Source organism: Enhydra lutris, unplaced genomic scaffold, assembly GCF_002288905.1.
Source record: "Enhydra lutris kenyoni isolate GAN:26980312 unplaced genomic scaffold, ASM228890v2 scaffoldscaffold12, whole genome shotgun sequence".
NCBI lineage: Eukaryota > Metazoa > Chordata > Mammalia > Carnivora > Mustelidae > Enhydra > Enhydra lutris.
The window spans coordinates 24,795,834-24,811,205 of record NW_019154096.1 but is presented as its reverse complement, the minus strand read 5'-3'; the positions used below and the strand labels follow the sequence as shown (position 1 = coordinate 24,811,205).

General features: G+C 58.0%; 1 protein-coding gene across 1 annotated transcript in view; it reads right to left on the bottom strand.

Annotated features, from left to right (window-relative positions):
* Positions 1–4,028: 4,028 nt before the first annotated feature.
* LOC111145115 (phosphatase domain containing, paladin 1) overlaps positions 4,029–15,372 on the bottom strand; it is a 32,400-nt gene continuing 21,056 nt past the window's right edge. Inside the window, exons 18-19 of the mRNA XM_022499768.1 lie at positions 6,169–6,324; positions 4,029–4,193 (exon numbers count right to left, since the gene is read on the bottom strand). Coding sequence (XP_022355476.1) covers positions 4,041–4,193; positions 6,169–6,324 — 309 coding nt within the window. The 3' untranslated portion in view covers positions 4,029–4,040. The remainder of the gene's footprint in view (positions 4,194–6,168; positions 6,325–15,372) is intronic.

The following is a 15,372-nucleotide window of genomic DNA, read 5'->3' as shown; positions in this document are numbered from 1 at the left end:
GAGCTCTGCCTCCCAGACAGCTGGAGGCACCCACTAGCCTCTGACTCCCTGCCATCACTGGCCTACTGGCTCAAGCTTCCCTGACTTCCAGGTCACCACCTCCGCCACTGTCCCTGTCACCACCTCGGCCGGACTCCTTTGCTCAGGGTCTTAGAATAACAAACTCATTCGAACAAAGATGATTCCTGCAGGAATTCCTGCGGAGTGTTAAGACAAGGCACTAGGACGCCCTACATTCACTTTGATCTTTCCGGACAAAGCAAGTATTTTAATCTCCTTTACAGTTGAGGAACTGGAGACTAGGAGAGACAAGGTGAGTCACCCGAGATCTCAAAGGCCAGAGTACGCATGCTGAAATCACTCTTGATGCCGGAGCAGAGATGGCTGTGTCTCTGCTATGGCCAGACACAGGGGCGGGGGACGCCACAGCCAGGGACAGCACCAGTTGCCTTATTTAGCCACGGGCGGGGGCGTGGTAAGCTAGGGGGGGATGAAGATACTGGTTGAATTTTCCTAGCGAGCTGCTGCTCATGCCTTACTTATGGGAATGAAAGATAAACAGCCTTTCTCAAGGTAAAACCAAGGTAGAGACCTAACAGGGCTGAGTCTGCGGGGGAAGCTGGGGGCCCCTGGACTGGACACGGCAGGGGAGATCTGTCAGGCAACATCTGGGTGGGTGCCATTTTTCCGGTTCATCCTAGACTGGTTCTTGGGACGAGCAGAGAAGCCAAAGGCACTCTGGGGGTCCCCCTTCCACAGACTATGGCCAATTCTTGAGTCTGGTCAAGGCTGGGAGGGTAAATAGGGTCAGAAATAACTCAGATCATTTGAGCCCTGGGGGTCCTAGGGTGAGGGGGCCTGACTCTGGGCCCAGCGTGTCTCTGGGGTCCATGTCCCCAGGGTCCACACCCTCAGTGTTTCCTTATTCCTAAGCTCCATCAGAAGGGAGCAATGGAAGCTGGGGCCCCAGGCAGAACTCTGGACGTTGTACCCGACCTCACTGCTCCTATCTACAGGCAGCCCACGGCATCCCAGTCCTCGCCATCCCCAGTGCAAATGACTCGTTCACTCTCTTCCCGGAAATACCACAGGCTCTGGAAGGTGGGGCTGTCCCTGTCACAGCCCTGTGTGTGACTGTTGACTTGCTGACCACAGCCCCCATACAGGCATCTTCACTTTCCACACCCACCCTTAGACACAGAAGCCGGCAAGTGCTCATTAGCACCCACGGATGCATCCCTAAGGCAGGCAGGGTCCCAGCGAAGGCCCATCTGGTCTGTACACAGGGGCAAACTGGTGTGGCAGGACCCCCATAAGGCCCAGGAGCCCGTGCGACAGAACCCAGGGTAAGGGCGTGGGAGCCAGGCACATGAAGGGAGCTGGCCTAGGTGCCAAGCCCCGGGGGGCAGCAGGAGGGGAGTGTGGCAGCTCACCCAAGAGACCTCGTCGGGCTCCTCGACTGCAAGTAAACACAGACCCCAGGCCCTGTCCCCAGTGACACCTCCCAGCCTGGGCGCTTGAGCGGGTCAGAGCTCTGTGATGTCTAAAGTTCTGGAAGGCGCAGGGAAGCCCCCATAGTGATGACCACACACGGGATAAGTGAGGAGACTGCTCCTGAGCACCCCAAAAGGACTGATTCTGCCAAGTTGGCTAAAACTGACCGCATACTTACGATGCATCAGGGGCTGTTCAAAGGTTTCACGTGTCTTCACTTATTGAACAGTCTTTGGGTGTCTTGCCCTAGAAGGGCTCCTGACATGGGAGCTGGTACCGTCCACGTACCGGCCCGATGCCCTCCCACAGGTGGGATGGCCCAGGGAGCCGGAGGGGACACACACACACGACGACGACACATGTCTCTGCATTCACATTCAGAAGGCAGAGGGAGCCTCTTGGACTGGGCCATGCGGGGCAATAACCCCAGGAGATCTTCCCCCAAGGCTGGGCAGATCATCACCCTTAACCCATGAGGCTCTGGGTTCCATTCTGACCACCCCCAGCTGACCTCTGAAATATAACCCAGAAGGTCTCATTCCCCTAATGCTGGGAGATCTGGGATCTGTGCCCTCTGCCTCACACTCCTCACTGCCTCTTTACATGCCAACCTCTCAATGCCGTTGTGTCCAAGTATTTAGGGGCTGGAAGGGGCCAACCAAAGCCTACAGAAGTGAGAGGAGGGAGGAGAGGCTAAGGTCCATCCTCCATCATAGCCCCTGAAATTCCATTTTGCTCCATGTCCAAACACAACAGTCCTTCACACTTTAGCATGAATTTGCCTATTTTACCATGTTCTTCAAGGAGGGGCAGAGCCAGGCATCCAGAGTGAGAGAGTCACACATGGAGAAAGTGAAGGAAGGAGAGGGATGTCTGGACAAACCTACCTTCTCAGAGAGTCGGTGCTTTCAACTCACCTTGCCCCCCAACCATTACTCTGAAGGAGCCAGGACCACAGCTCGCATCCGTTCTAGAACATACTATGGACATATCAGCAGGCAGGCACAATTCACATTTAGCCATTTTTAATGCTCAAAAGCTCTGTACAAAAAAAAAGTCACAAATGAGTCCTCACAACACCCCTGTGAGGTAGGTAGGCAAGTATTATTCTCCCATTTTACAAATGGGGAAACTGAGGCAGAGAGGCGAAGTGACCAGCACAGCTGAAAGTCAGGGCCAACCGTGAGAACACAGAGGATCCCTCCCAGTTCAGCCTGATCTGTGACCCCTCATCTAGACCTTGTCTGCAAAGAAATGAAAACTTTTTAATACATGCAAAACTAAAAACAAAAAAACAAATCTGAAAAGGTAATGAACAGACATACAGTAGTTTTGCAAAAGATTTCAGCCAAAATGGCCAAATATTTTCCACTACTAGGTGGATGTGAACAACTCTGGCCTCTCCTCCCAGGACCAGAGATGCCTCTGCTGTTTTTCTGCAGAAGTGCATGCGTTCAACCGGGGAGGGCTCCCAGGCTGCCACGAGCCAAGCCTAAGGGGCAGCCTCCACACCACCAGACCCAGGGCGTCAGCAGACAGTGGTCCCCAGATGAAGAGCCGCACGACTCACCTCCACAGGGCCAACCACTTCCCGCAGCCTTCCCACCGTGGGGACAGCTGCTCCCAAGGCCTCCTGCTCCCCAACCCTCGGCCCCTCTGCTCCCTCTGGAGGGAAATCTCAGGGGTCCTCAGCTGGGATGGCCTGGAACACCCTTCAGCTTTCTCGCATACTCCGCTGTTCACTCGGGATCACCCAGCCATCCTCGGGGCTCCTGCTGCAGCTGGAGGGGATCTGGGGCCATCTGGGCAGCCAGGGCAGGGAAGAAGAGGGACCCCCTGCTGGGAGCTTGGGCTTCCTCAGCACTACCCACCCTGGCTCTCTGGAAAGCAGGGCAGGCCTCTTTTATAGAGCTGCAACCACCTTCTAGAAGCTCCTGCCTCCTGAGAGGGACTCTGCCCTTCCAGCTGGAGGACCTCCGCAGTCCTGCCAGCCCCAGGGGACGGGGCGGGGAAGGAAGGAGAGGCAGAGCCTCTGCCAGACCCAGCAGGCCATGGGGTCTCACTCTTGAGGTCTCCAGGCTGGAGATGGGGCACGAGAGGCAAGGACACTGGGTGGGAAGCTGCCTTAAGGTAACAAGTCCACCAGAGCCCTGTCCACTCCCGGGGGACCAGGAACCAAGCAGGGAGGGCAGCAAGAGAGGGAAAGCAGCCCAGCACCCCAGGCTGTTGGGACCACTGTGGGGTGAGAGAGGAGGGCGCACACGTGGCCATGGCGAGGAGCTTTGCTCGGCTACTTGGGGACTGAGCTCCTCGGAAGCCGTCGGCAGTCTGCAAGGCGCACGCGCCTGCTGTTCACAAGCATAACTGTGCACTATTTGTCCTATAAAAAGCTCTTTTTGAAAAAGGGTCCCAACCCCGCCCCAGTGTCTCCGGGAAGCTGGGACACAGATTCCTTGAGAGCACTCCCCGTGGAGAGCACCTGGAGCACCCCCAGCCTGCATGAAGCCGTGGGGGGTGGGGGGTGGGCAGGAATTGGGGGGCACATCTTACAGGAAGTCCCCAGGGGTGGAGGGCTCGGGGCTGCGGCTCTGCTCCTGCCACCGGCAGCGAAGCCTGGAGAAGGGCTGGTCCCACGCACTCTCGAGCTCGGGGAAGCCCAGCTGGTTGAGGATCTCGTAGACTCCCGCCTTCGATGCCACCTGGGGAAGACAGCAGAGATGGGGGAGGTAGTCCCAGGGGGAGAGGCCCCCTCCACGTCACCACGCCCCCCCCCCCCACTCCCTCCCCCTGCTGGGCTCCAGATCACACAGGTAAGGCTGGGGCCCAGCGCTGCCTTCCACCAGATCAGGCCCTGACCAAGCTTCCGTTTTGACTACCATGAACTTCAGCTTCCTCATCCTCTACCATCCAGGACGATGTCGGGGGATCCGGAAGCACAGAAAGTACCCAGCAGATAGCAAGGCAGAGGACAGCAGCACAGGAAGCCAAGTATCCTGTGCCCATGCAGCCCTAATGTGCCCACTGAGACGCTCAGGGTCACGGGCCCGGCTGCATAGGGCATTACAGCCGGGATCCCCATGGAGGGCTGGAGAAAGCAGTGTGGGCGCAGGAGCCAGCCGGAGCCCTGGGACTGTGTGTTCCAGATGTGGACCAGTCAGGCCTACCCCAGGCCTCCCCTCAGGTGGGCAGGCAGGGGCCTTCCTGGACATGCTCCATGCAGGCCCATGGCCCAGCGGCCCAGGCAAACCATTAAATGACCAGCCCCCCACCATCCTAGGAGATGGGGAGGATACAGGCTCCACTCGGACCAGAGTCCCCAAGGCAACCTTCACCCCGCCCTCCATGCATCCCCAGAAGGGAGGGACTGAGGCTGGAGCCCCCATTCCCAGACTCTCTCCTTCCTTGACAGCCCCCAATACACAGCACCTAGGTTCAGCTGGGGAGGGGACCAAGCTCCTGCCCAGCCCCTGGTTCCCCCATGTCCACTCCCCAAGCAGAACCCAAGCAGAAGTGTCTGAAGTTCCCCACGACCCAGGGGTCCAAAAAGGAAGCCAAGTCCAGGCCTGCTCAAGAGGACAGCCCCAGTGTGGACTTGGGTCCCCTGACTCAACACTCATCCTCCCAAGGACCACCCTTAAAGCTGTCTTCAGCACAAGGCCCCAGCAGCTGCCAGGCCTGGCCGTGGCCCCCCACCTCTATTCCCTGGCAGCTCCGACCCCAGCTGCACACCTGCCTAAGCCTCAGTGCTCTTCCTATGTCCACTCTGGCCGGGGTCGCCACCCATTCTCCTGCCCACCTGCCCCATGGAAGCTAAGTCCAGTCTCCAGTCCAGATGAGAGTCATCAGGACAGGCTGGCAAGGCCAGGAGAGGCCAGTATCCCGGTGGAGAGACAACTACAGGCCACTGTGCCAGGCGGAGGATGGAGGCCTTTCTCCAGACCTAGAGGTGCCAAGGCAGGAGCTCTGCTCTGCCCCTAAAACCAGCCAAGCCGAGGAAGAACTAGAGGATCCAGGAGGCCAAGCAGAGAGAGGGACGGTAGAGGTGCAACGAGAGGGAGGCATCTCGGGCCAGACACTGTGGGCTCTGGAGCCAGCCAAGCGGCCCCACCCGCTGACCGTGAATGAGTACTTCCCCTGTCTGTGCTCAGTCTCCTCCCCTGTGCCACGGGAGAGCATAGCCACCACGAAAGGCAGACCTGACACGGGGCCTGGCACACAGCACCTGCTCTATTTCATGGAATCCCCACCACGGCATTCTCAAGTGGCAGGGACAGCACCGAGACGATCCCACCTTTGTGCCAAGGACAGCTAGAGGGAAGGGCCCACCTGTCCCAGATCAGGGCCGGAAGGGGGCCACCATGCCATCCTGCCCTTCGCGGAGCCCAGGGCAGGCATGAGCAAGAGAGCAGGCACGAAGCACCAGGTCACTTCAGCTCTGGGATGCCAGAGCAGGGCAGGGCCGGGCACATTGCCCTGTACTCTTCCCCGTATCCCTCATCATCCCCAACACTGATTCCCGCTTCCAACGCCTCCCACGTCGTGTCCTCTGCCACAAGCAGAGACCAGCCTGGACGCCCAATGCTGATGATAGAGACACGGTCCCATATCATGGAAGCTTTCCGCGGAGCCAAATGACAGCGGGGCCGGCGGGGGCGGCGCAGGGCAGCCTCTCACCTGCCGCATCCAGGAGCCGAAAGGCCTCTGCCAGGAGTCGGGCTTCTCCAGGTGGAGGTAAGCATTGAAGAGCACCAGGTACACGTAACGTTCCAGGAACTGTAGGCTCCGCAGCTGCAGCCGCCTCGCCTCTGGCTCCAACTTGGCCGCTTTCGCCTGGAGGACGAGGGCAGTGAGTGGGAGTCACCGCGGGGCCCATCGCCACACCCCACGCACGGATACACATACACACACACACACACACACAGACATAGCTCCGGGACTAGACAGGAGGAAGGTACTCGGACAGGGAGGCCCCGGGCATGGCCCCGGCTCAGGTTCCAGGGAGGCCAAAGGAGAGCAAGGCTGAGCCATGGGGGCTCTGACCTTGGACGCAGCACGGCCTCCCCTTGGCCCCCGGGGCCTGAGCTCTACGGCCTCCCGTGGCTCCCAGGCTAGTGCGTGTGTCTCTGCCTGGGAGGGCGGCCCCCGCCTTGGCCTTGGCCCGGACAGGTCCTTAATGGACTTTCTTGCCCGTTTCTCAAATGGCTCAGGATCAGGGGCAGAAGCGGGGTGAATCCAGCCCCCTGACCCTGGCCCTACCCTCCCCAAGGCTGGAATAGATCCTAGAAAGGCCACCAGGGCTGGAGAGTGACCAAAGATAAGGCGGCTGAGGGAAGAAAGAGGTGTGTGTTAGGTCAGGGGGCATCAGTGTTTTTAACATGCCATCCCCAGCCCCCTCTAGGACGGCATCAGGCGACATGCCAGGAGAGAGGGGACCGCCACATGACTAGGGAGAGAGCATGGGATGTGGCTGGGCAGTGCAGGCTGGCTGGGGTCGGGGTGGAGAGAACAAGCAGCCCGTGGGGCGGTGCAGATGGTGCGCAGACAGCACCCAGCAGGCGGGACCCAGAAGGCGCTGGCCTGGCTGGAATGAGGGTGTGAAGGGACAAGACGGGGAACTGGGCTGGCAGCCGACTGTGGAAGCCCGCACTCTACTCTAGCCCAGCTCCCCACCCTGGCATGCGGATACCGGGGCCCCAGCTCAGACCCGTCAGAGGAGAGCCTTCGAGACACGGGGTACAGGTCAGCGTCCTGAGAAGCTCCCGGGGGACTCTGCAGACGGGATAGAGCCCCATGGCTTTAGCTCAGGGGAGTCACTGAAGGTGTAGGGGCAGGAATGACCTCTGACCGGAAGGCTCCCAGGAGGCTTGTGCTCAGGAGAAAGGGCTTAAGTGGGGTGCTCTGGAGGCTTCCTCGGTGTGGGCATTAGTGGGCACCCCAAGGCATACAGAGTCGGCGTCCCCGTGGCACCGTGTCCCTGCTGCCATGCCTGAGGTGCTCCTTTGTCCCACCACAGACGTGCAGCCCGCCCTAGAGGGGGAGCCCAGGAGAGGGAATACCACACCCCACCCCACACCCTCCAGGCCTCCATCCACCCACCGCAGCTCCCTGTGCTCCAGGAAGGCTAGCCCGGGGGCTGTTTCCTCAGGTGCCAGGAGCCTCCTCAAGGGCACAGCAAGGAACTAGAAACCAGAGACCCAGGAACCAGGAAGGGCTGCCTCCCCATAGCAGGCCCGTTGCCAGAAGACTTCCAGCACAGGCACACCTCAGCCCAGCTGCAGGAAGGCTTTGCGGGGGGGGGGGGGGGGGGGGGGCCCCCCCCCCAAACATGACGAGACCCACAGCCTCAAGAACCCGGAGCTGGAGTGGGGCCGTCTGCAGGGCCTGTGGTTCCCCACCTCTCACTTCTGCCTCAAGTAACAGCCTCCCTCAGGGTGGAGCAAGGACATAGTAAGAAGGAGCTCTGGGGCACTGGGGACAGGGAAGGGTGGGAGGTGGGCAGTGGAGGGGGCCCTGGAGGGGAAAGGGGCCCACAGCCACTGCTCTGGCTCCCTGCGAGACACAGCTGCGAGAGAGCAGCTACACGAGGATGATGCGTGCACGGGCCCCGCCTGCAGCGACCCTCGGGGGCTGGCTGGGTGGCTGAGGACAGTCCCAGGGCAACCAGAGCAGCTGGGTCAGGGGACTGAGACAGGGAGGGGAGCCGGACCAGGGAGGGCATCAAGGAGGCGGTGGTATCTGAGGTGGGTTAGGAAAAGGGGCAGGCAGAAAGGTGCCCTGAGAAGAGGAGGAAGGGGCCAGAGAGTGAGGGGTGTCCAAGGCAGACTGACAGGGGAGGCGGCACAGAGAAAGAAGCAATGAGGCGAGACAAGAATAGGATGTGGAAGGCCAGCCAGGCCCTGATCCTACAGACAAAGGGGCCATGGAGTGCTTCTGGAGAGGGTGAGGGTGGAAATGGCCCCAGGGCTGCTGCCCGAGATGACCGCAGCAGGGTAGGGCAGAGTGCCTCTTGTTTTAAGGATCAACCCACCAGGTGCTCAAAAAAAAAGCATTTTTGTTTAGAAATTAGGTAGTGGATCCCCCAAAACAAAATTTACCTAGAGACAAAGTATGGCCAATCCACCACCACCCCACTCTCCCTAAGGAGGGCCTTTCTGTCCGGCACGGGCCACTCACCGCCCCATCCTTCCTGCTGCCTTCCCCATCTCCATCCCTGCAGCTTACTGAAGGAAGGAAAATCACCCACAGTTCCACAAGACAGGACCCGTTTGAAACTACGTTCAATTAGCGCTAAGAAAACATCCCATGGGCATGAGAAGCCCACGGCTCCAGGGCTGGCCCATGGGCACAGGTACCCAGACCTGTCTTCCCCAAGCCCTCACTCCCATGGGGACAGGGGCCAGCTGCTCCCAGATACACCAGAGAGGGCCGCCTCTGAGCAAAACTCAGGGTGGAGAGGCTGGGTGACTCTGAGCCCTACAGGCAAGGTAGGGTAGAATTATCTCTAAATTCAGACCGTAAGTAAAGGTGACACCTGACACCCCCCCAGAAGGTTCTGTGGGCACTTCCTGAGAGCAATCATAGTCTGTGATTTGAGACAATGACCCATCTTCCTATCAACGCCCGATTTCCTTAAAATTCCTTAAAACCCAATGTGGGCACTGTCTGGGGACAAGGATAGGCCAACCTCCTCCTGTTGATAAAAATAGCAGATCTGTTTTTAAATGGCCTGGCAGGCCAGGCGGTCATTAGCTGTGGTGGCGCTGGACAAGGCTTCCGCATCCACTGGGACCGAGCCCTAAAAAAGAAGAGGCTCAGGAAAGGTGGCCAAGGGTGCTGGGCGTTTTGGCTCTCTCGGGCCTGCGGTCGGCCGGCATCCACATAGGCCCAGCGTCTACAGTCATGGCTCTCTTGAAGCTCTTGCCCTTTGCTGGGCCACGTGGAAGAGACCCACCGAGGCAGGGCTGATCCCCCTCCCCAGGTGTGTCAAGGGTCTACAGCATGCCACGTGCCAGGCTGAGCCTGTCACACCCAGAACGGAGTGTTAGATCCTAAAATGTCTCCTAGAGGGACACCCATTTTGCAGAGGAGGCTGGGCAAGGCTAAGTAAGCGCCCAACGTCAGAGTTCCCAGCTGGGACACAAATTCCAAATGCCCAGCTCTCTGACCCCTCTGGGCCCTGTGGGCGTCAAGCTCAACCACGCCCGCCTCACTCTTGCTTCTGTACCTTGACCCCCTGCCTTCCCTCTGCCTGGAAAGCCCTTCCCTTCCACCAGGCCTGGCCTTGCTCCACTCAGCGCTCCAGGCCCAGGCCGAGCCCCGGCTCTCCTGAAGCCCGCTCTGAGTGCTCCAACCTCTTCTCGGTCTCCTCTGCTCCCCAAGGAATGATCAGTCTTGAAAACAATCCTGGGGACAGGCATCAGATTATAATGAGGTTTACAACTTCCATCCTCCCCAATACCCCGAATGCCAGTGTCAGGACACAGACCAGGCGCGCAGCAGGCGTCCAGCTGGAGGATAAGCACAGACTCCCCAGCCAGCTCAGCCACTCTCATGTTTCCAGTGCCCTCTGGAACCTAGAGTTCAGACAGGACACTGGGGACCCCACACGTGCACCTCCGCCTCCGGGAATCCAGACTCCGGGCTGAATGGAGAATCCGAGCGCACCGCCACGCTGAAGAGCTCTAGGTAGATACCAAACCAATTTCTGAAACTCACAAAACATGTCCCAGGTGAACCTCCTGAGCTTTCCCAAAACCTGCTGGACGGTCTGCCCATCTTAACGTCCATTCTTCACGCTGCTCAGGCCAAAACCTGGTCTTCCGCCCTAACTTCGCCCTTTCTCAGCCCCACAGCCAACCAGTCAGGGCATCTCGTCAACTGCTTTGAACACTCCCAGCTGCTGCTCGCCCCTTTATCACCTCAGCCCAAGCTGGGTCACCTCAGTGACAGTCCCTGACTGGCCTTCCTGGTCCTCCTCAGCCCACTCCTACAGACTATTCCCAACACAGCCCCAGAGTAAGCCAGCTAGAACCTTACATTTGCTCCTCTGCTCAACCCGCTCCACAAGCCCCCACTGGTGCTCAGAATAGAAGCCGACATCTGTGTAATCGTCTGTGCAATCCCAGACCAGGCCCCATTCTGCCTGCCCCCTGCCCCTGTAACCTCTGACCTCCTCTCCTGCTCCTCAAACATACCAGGAAGCCCCCACCTCAGGGCCTTTGCACCTGCCATATCCCTCTGTCCAGATGTCGGCATGGATCTCCCTCACTTCCTCAGGTCTGTGTTCAAACAGCACCTTTTCATCAAGCCCCTTCCTGACCCAGACCCCATGTAAAACTGCAATCCCCTTAACCTCACAGACGCATCCCAACCGGACACAACGTGACTTTGACTTGTGTCTTGTTCCTCGTGTGTCTCCCTCCCTGGAGTGTGGGTTCCACACAGGCAGGAACTTCCCTAGGCTGTCCACGAGGCATCTCCGGAACTAGCACAGTGCCTGGCACTCAGGAGGCCTACCAGAAATGTCTGCTGAATACTTCGATCTCCCATTTTTATCAAGCCCTGCATCACAGACAGCCCGGGCTTACCTACATCAACCCTTCTGCTTTCCAGAAGGGGCAGCCGAGGTCAAAGAGATGAGCTGACCTGCCGATCGCATGGAGGGCTGGACGCAGCCCAGGCCATGGGAAAACCAGAGCCCAAGGAGAGAAACAAGAAGGGCAAGCGAGGCCAGGCTCAGGGCCTGAGTCAGTCCCAACCGGAAGACACCTTTGTTCCTGGAGTCCGCCTGCTGCCCTTTCCCTGACCCACTCATAGCAAGGAGCACAGATGGTCTGGTGGCCTCTCCTGTCCAGCTGGGCAGGCGGCGGGCAGCCCTTGCAGACGGCTAGTCTCTAAGGGGCGAGGTCCCAGAGCGCCAACCCCTCATCCTTCTCAAAGCCCCGTGCCACCCTCTCCCTGTCAGACACTGGCTCTCAAGCAATCAGTGCCACCCGCTTCCAGAGGCTTTCTAGGAGTCCCTGCAAACTCCATCCTCGGGCCTGTCCCAGGGCCTCGAGCACAAGGATGCTTTCTACACCTCATCCCCAAAAGAGAGAAAATGGCCCTTGGCCTATAGACAAGTAGCCAGTTTTCCAAACAAAACAAAACATTTTTTTAAAGATTTATTTATTTACTTGAGAGAGAGAGAGCGCGCATGAGCATGAGAGAGAGCACAAGCGGGGGAGAGACAGAGGGAGAAGCAGGCTCCCCACTGAGCAAGGAGCCTGATGTGGGACTCAATCCCAGGACCCTGGGGTCATGACCTGAGCTGAAGGCAGATGCTTAATCAACTGAGCCAACCAGATGCCCCCAAAGAACACATTTTATTCAGTACTTTCAAAGCAGGAAGGGACTAAACCTGGCAACACAGGCTTCTCTGTGCGCCCTTCATTCCACAAACGTCATTTACTCCTAGGCCAGGCTCTGGGATGCGGTGCCAAGACAGCCCTCGGGAGCCCACTGCCCTGTACGTAAGCTCGTGAGCTGGCCAGGTGTCCCAGCCCCCCTGCCCACTGCACCCGACACACCCCACTCTCACTTGACCTTGGAAACAAGCTGTGCTCGCTGCCACCCTTATAGGCAGCTGGAGAAGCAACAGTGACCCCAGGTGACAGATGGGAAAGGAAAGGCCCAGACAGGCCAAAGCAATCCACCCAGGGCTGTGCAGGGAGCTCCTAGCAGAGCCCTGCCTGGCCAGAACTCGGGGCTTCCCACCCAGACTCAGCATTTTGGGCAGCTAGAGAAGAGCGCCCTCTCCTGGCACACCAACAATGTGGACAAAGAACAAAAAAGTACAAGGAAGGGTAGGAGTCAGTTTTCCTATTTAATCACACCGTGACTTATTCAGCCTTCGGCTCACCGGTCTGCTCACTGGCCAGACATCTGTGGAGCCCTACTTGCCCCAGGCGGGATCTGGGGCTCAAGGGGTCAGAGATGAGCCCTGGCCCAGTAGAAGAGAGATGAGCAGCAGAAAGAAGCACCCCCAGGGGGACAACCAGAAGGCTAACAGGGGCAGCAGTGAGCACAAAGGCGGGTCTCCTTGGGGAGTGTATGTATGGGCTGAGACGGAGACCCCTCCCGAACCACAGAGAGCTCCAAGCCTCCAGGGGCACACTTAAGGCCACGCCTGGCTTAGGGCAGGTGGGCAGGGCATGGCTGCAGCAGGGTTAAAGCAGGAGGTCGCCCTGGAGGGGGAAGATCGTTCCGGCTCAGCCAGACCATGGGAAGGAGGGGAAAGCAAGAGAGGTCTCAGGTCTGAGAACACGTGCCCTACACACACGCACACGCACACGCACACGCACACGCACACATGCACACACTGTTCGAGCAGCCGCTCGTCCACCCGAGCAACTCTTCCTTCCATCATATTTTCTGTGACAGCTTACAGCATTCCAAGGCCACTCTAATTGCACAGCCCAGGCCCTGGAGACACATTGCCTACTGGAATGAGGTCTTCAGGGAACGACTTTGGCTGAAAGTCATCTGAAGATAATACCCTTTGTCTTTGCGGGCACCCAGCTAAACCTCTGACGTTTTGGCAACTCGGCAGCAACCCAGGGCAGCGCGTGTGGTAGGCCCTGGTGGCTCCCTTACTGGCCCCTTCCTTTTTCCACCACAATAAGACTGCCCCCTGGGTCATGGCTGTCGGGGAGGGAAGGAACATGGGCTGAGGTGTTGGGAGACGGGTTCTGGTCCTGCTTCGAGCTGATCATGGTGTCGTTAGGCCTCAGTGTCCTCCTCAGGAAAATGGTCTAGTAAAACCTACCATCACCTCCTTACCAGCCACCCCGAGTACCAAGGGAGACAAAAGAGTAAGTTCTTAGAAAACTCAAAAAGCACTGTTCAAAGTTAGAGATTTATAGACGAAATCTCACTTCAAGACCAAAGGACATTTAATTCCTCTCTGTGTGGCTACTTTTATCTCAGTTTTTCTTCAAACTCCTTCTGAAGGGACAGAAGGGAGACACATTAGACTGTTCAAAACAGTCACCAGCCAAATGTCACCAGCCAAAGCTAAGGAAAAGGCCGCTGGCATTAATGATTCTAGCAGGAATTCCTCCAGGAGCCCTGACCTGAGTTTCTGTCACAAATATTTTTCCCTTTCTAGGCCCAGCAGGAAACAACTAATTCACCAGATGGTGTCCCACTGTGGGCTGGGGCCCAGCCTTGTTACCTCTATCACCACCTCACAGAGTGGCTTAGTTCAAAGAGCTTTCTTTCTTTTTTCTTTTTGAGGTGGTTTTTAAAAATGCCCTGAGCATTCTGGCCCCCTCACACACATAAGCCAGATTAGGCCCTGGCCCAGTCTCACTGCACTCTAGAAAGTGGAGGACACATTGCTGGGCTGCCAGGGATGAGCCTAGGCAGAGAGCGGGGCCAAGACTGTCATACAAGGGAAGGCCTGTCTCTGTGGAAAACGTGTGTGCAGCTGTAGTCCCATCCCTCCCTCTGTGTTTATGACCCAAGTCTGCGATGTGCTCTTGTCCTCTGGCCACCTCAGGCCAAGAGCACGGATTATGGCTTCTAGTTCTGCTTCCCCCAACCCCAGAAGCAGCAGGGCTTGAGGTGGGAAGGAGCTGAAACTGTCCTCCAACTTGGGCGGCAGGGCGGAGAGGGCCCGACCAGGAAGTCCGGGTCTGGGGTCTTGCTCTCCTCCTGCCATCCACCAGCTATGGGTTCCTGGGCAAGCCCAGGGCCTCCCTTCCTCAAATGCACACATGGCTGTGAGGTATAGCCTCCCCTTCCTTAGGCACAGATACAAGTGAGCACTGAGCCAGATGCTCAGTGAGCCTCGTGGGGGCACCTCCCACACTGTTTCTGAGTCGGGACATGTGGAGGCTGGGTCTCCCGGCCTCCAGCCCTGGCCTCTGGCAACTCCCAGCTTCCCCTCAGGAGCTCCTCCATCTTCCTTCTCCGAGACCACCCCAGTCACCCAGACCCACATCACAGGCTCCAAGTCCGAGTCTGGAAGAACAGAGGCTCCCCGAACCCAACATCCTTCCCCTCGGCTTTAGAGAAGCATACCTTGCAAACCTCCTTTAACACGAGCAAGTCCAGTGAAAAACCAAGCTTGGGCCCTGCCTTTCTGCCTCCGCCACACCTTGGTGGGGAGTATCTTTCTGGAATGATTGAGTTAGCTAACGGAGGGGGAATGAGAGTGCCAGCGTATCAGCATTTTGCAAACCCTCAGTGAAATAAAGAATCCAGGGGACGACCTCCAGCAGTTGCCCGGTCCCAAGAGACACCACAGGACCTTCCGTACCCCCGTGGAAGCCCATGGCATCACCTGTGATTAGTTAGAGCTTGGGGTGCGACCAGCCAGGTCCAGACCACAGGTGTCTAATAAGCAACCCGTTTCCCTCTGGGGTTACACTTCAGGGGAAGGAGAGGGAGAAGAGCAGCCCTGGGCTCCACGGGCCACATCAGCCACATGTGATCTGTGGTTCTGATCTGGATCCTGATCCAACCGCAAAAAGACTCTGGGAGACCACTGAGAAAATCTAAACATGGACCAGGTGCTGGGGAGGTTTGGAGTAACTTTTAGAGGCTTGGGGTCTGGGAGCGAGGCTCTTCGCCTCTCAGCCCCGCTCTGAGAGCAACGCACATGGGACCCTAGAAAACTGCTCTCTAGCTCATCTGTCAGCAGAGGGGACAAATGCTCTGTAAGTTCTTTAGTGCTGAAACCTCAGGATCTCTGTGGGGATTCTGAAGCTACAGGACATCACAGGACACTCTGGCCCTACAGGGATCCTCAGAGCCCTCCCATTAGTCGAACACTTATTGTGTGTCAGCCCTGTACTTCTGGTCCCTTATGTCCTTTTCACACACAGCCCTGCC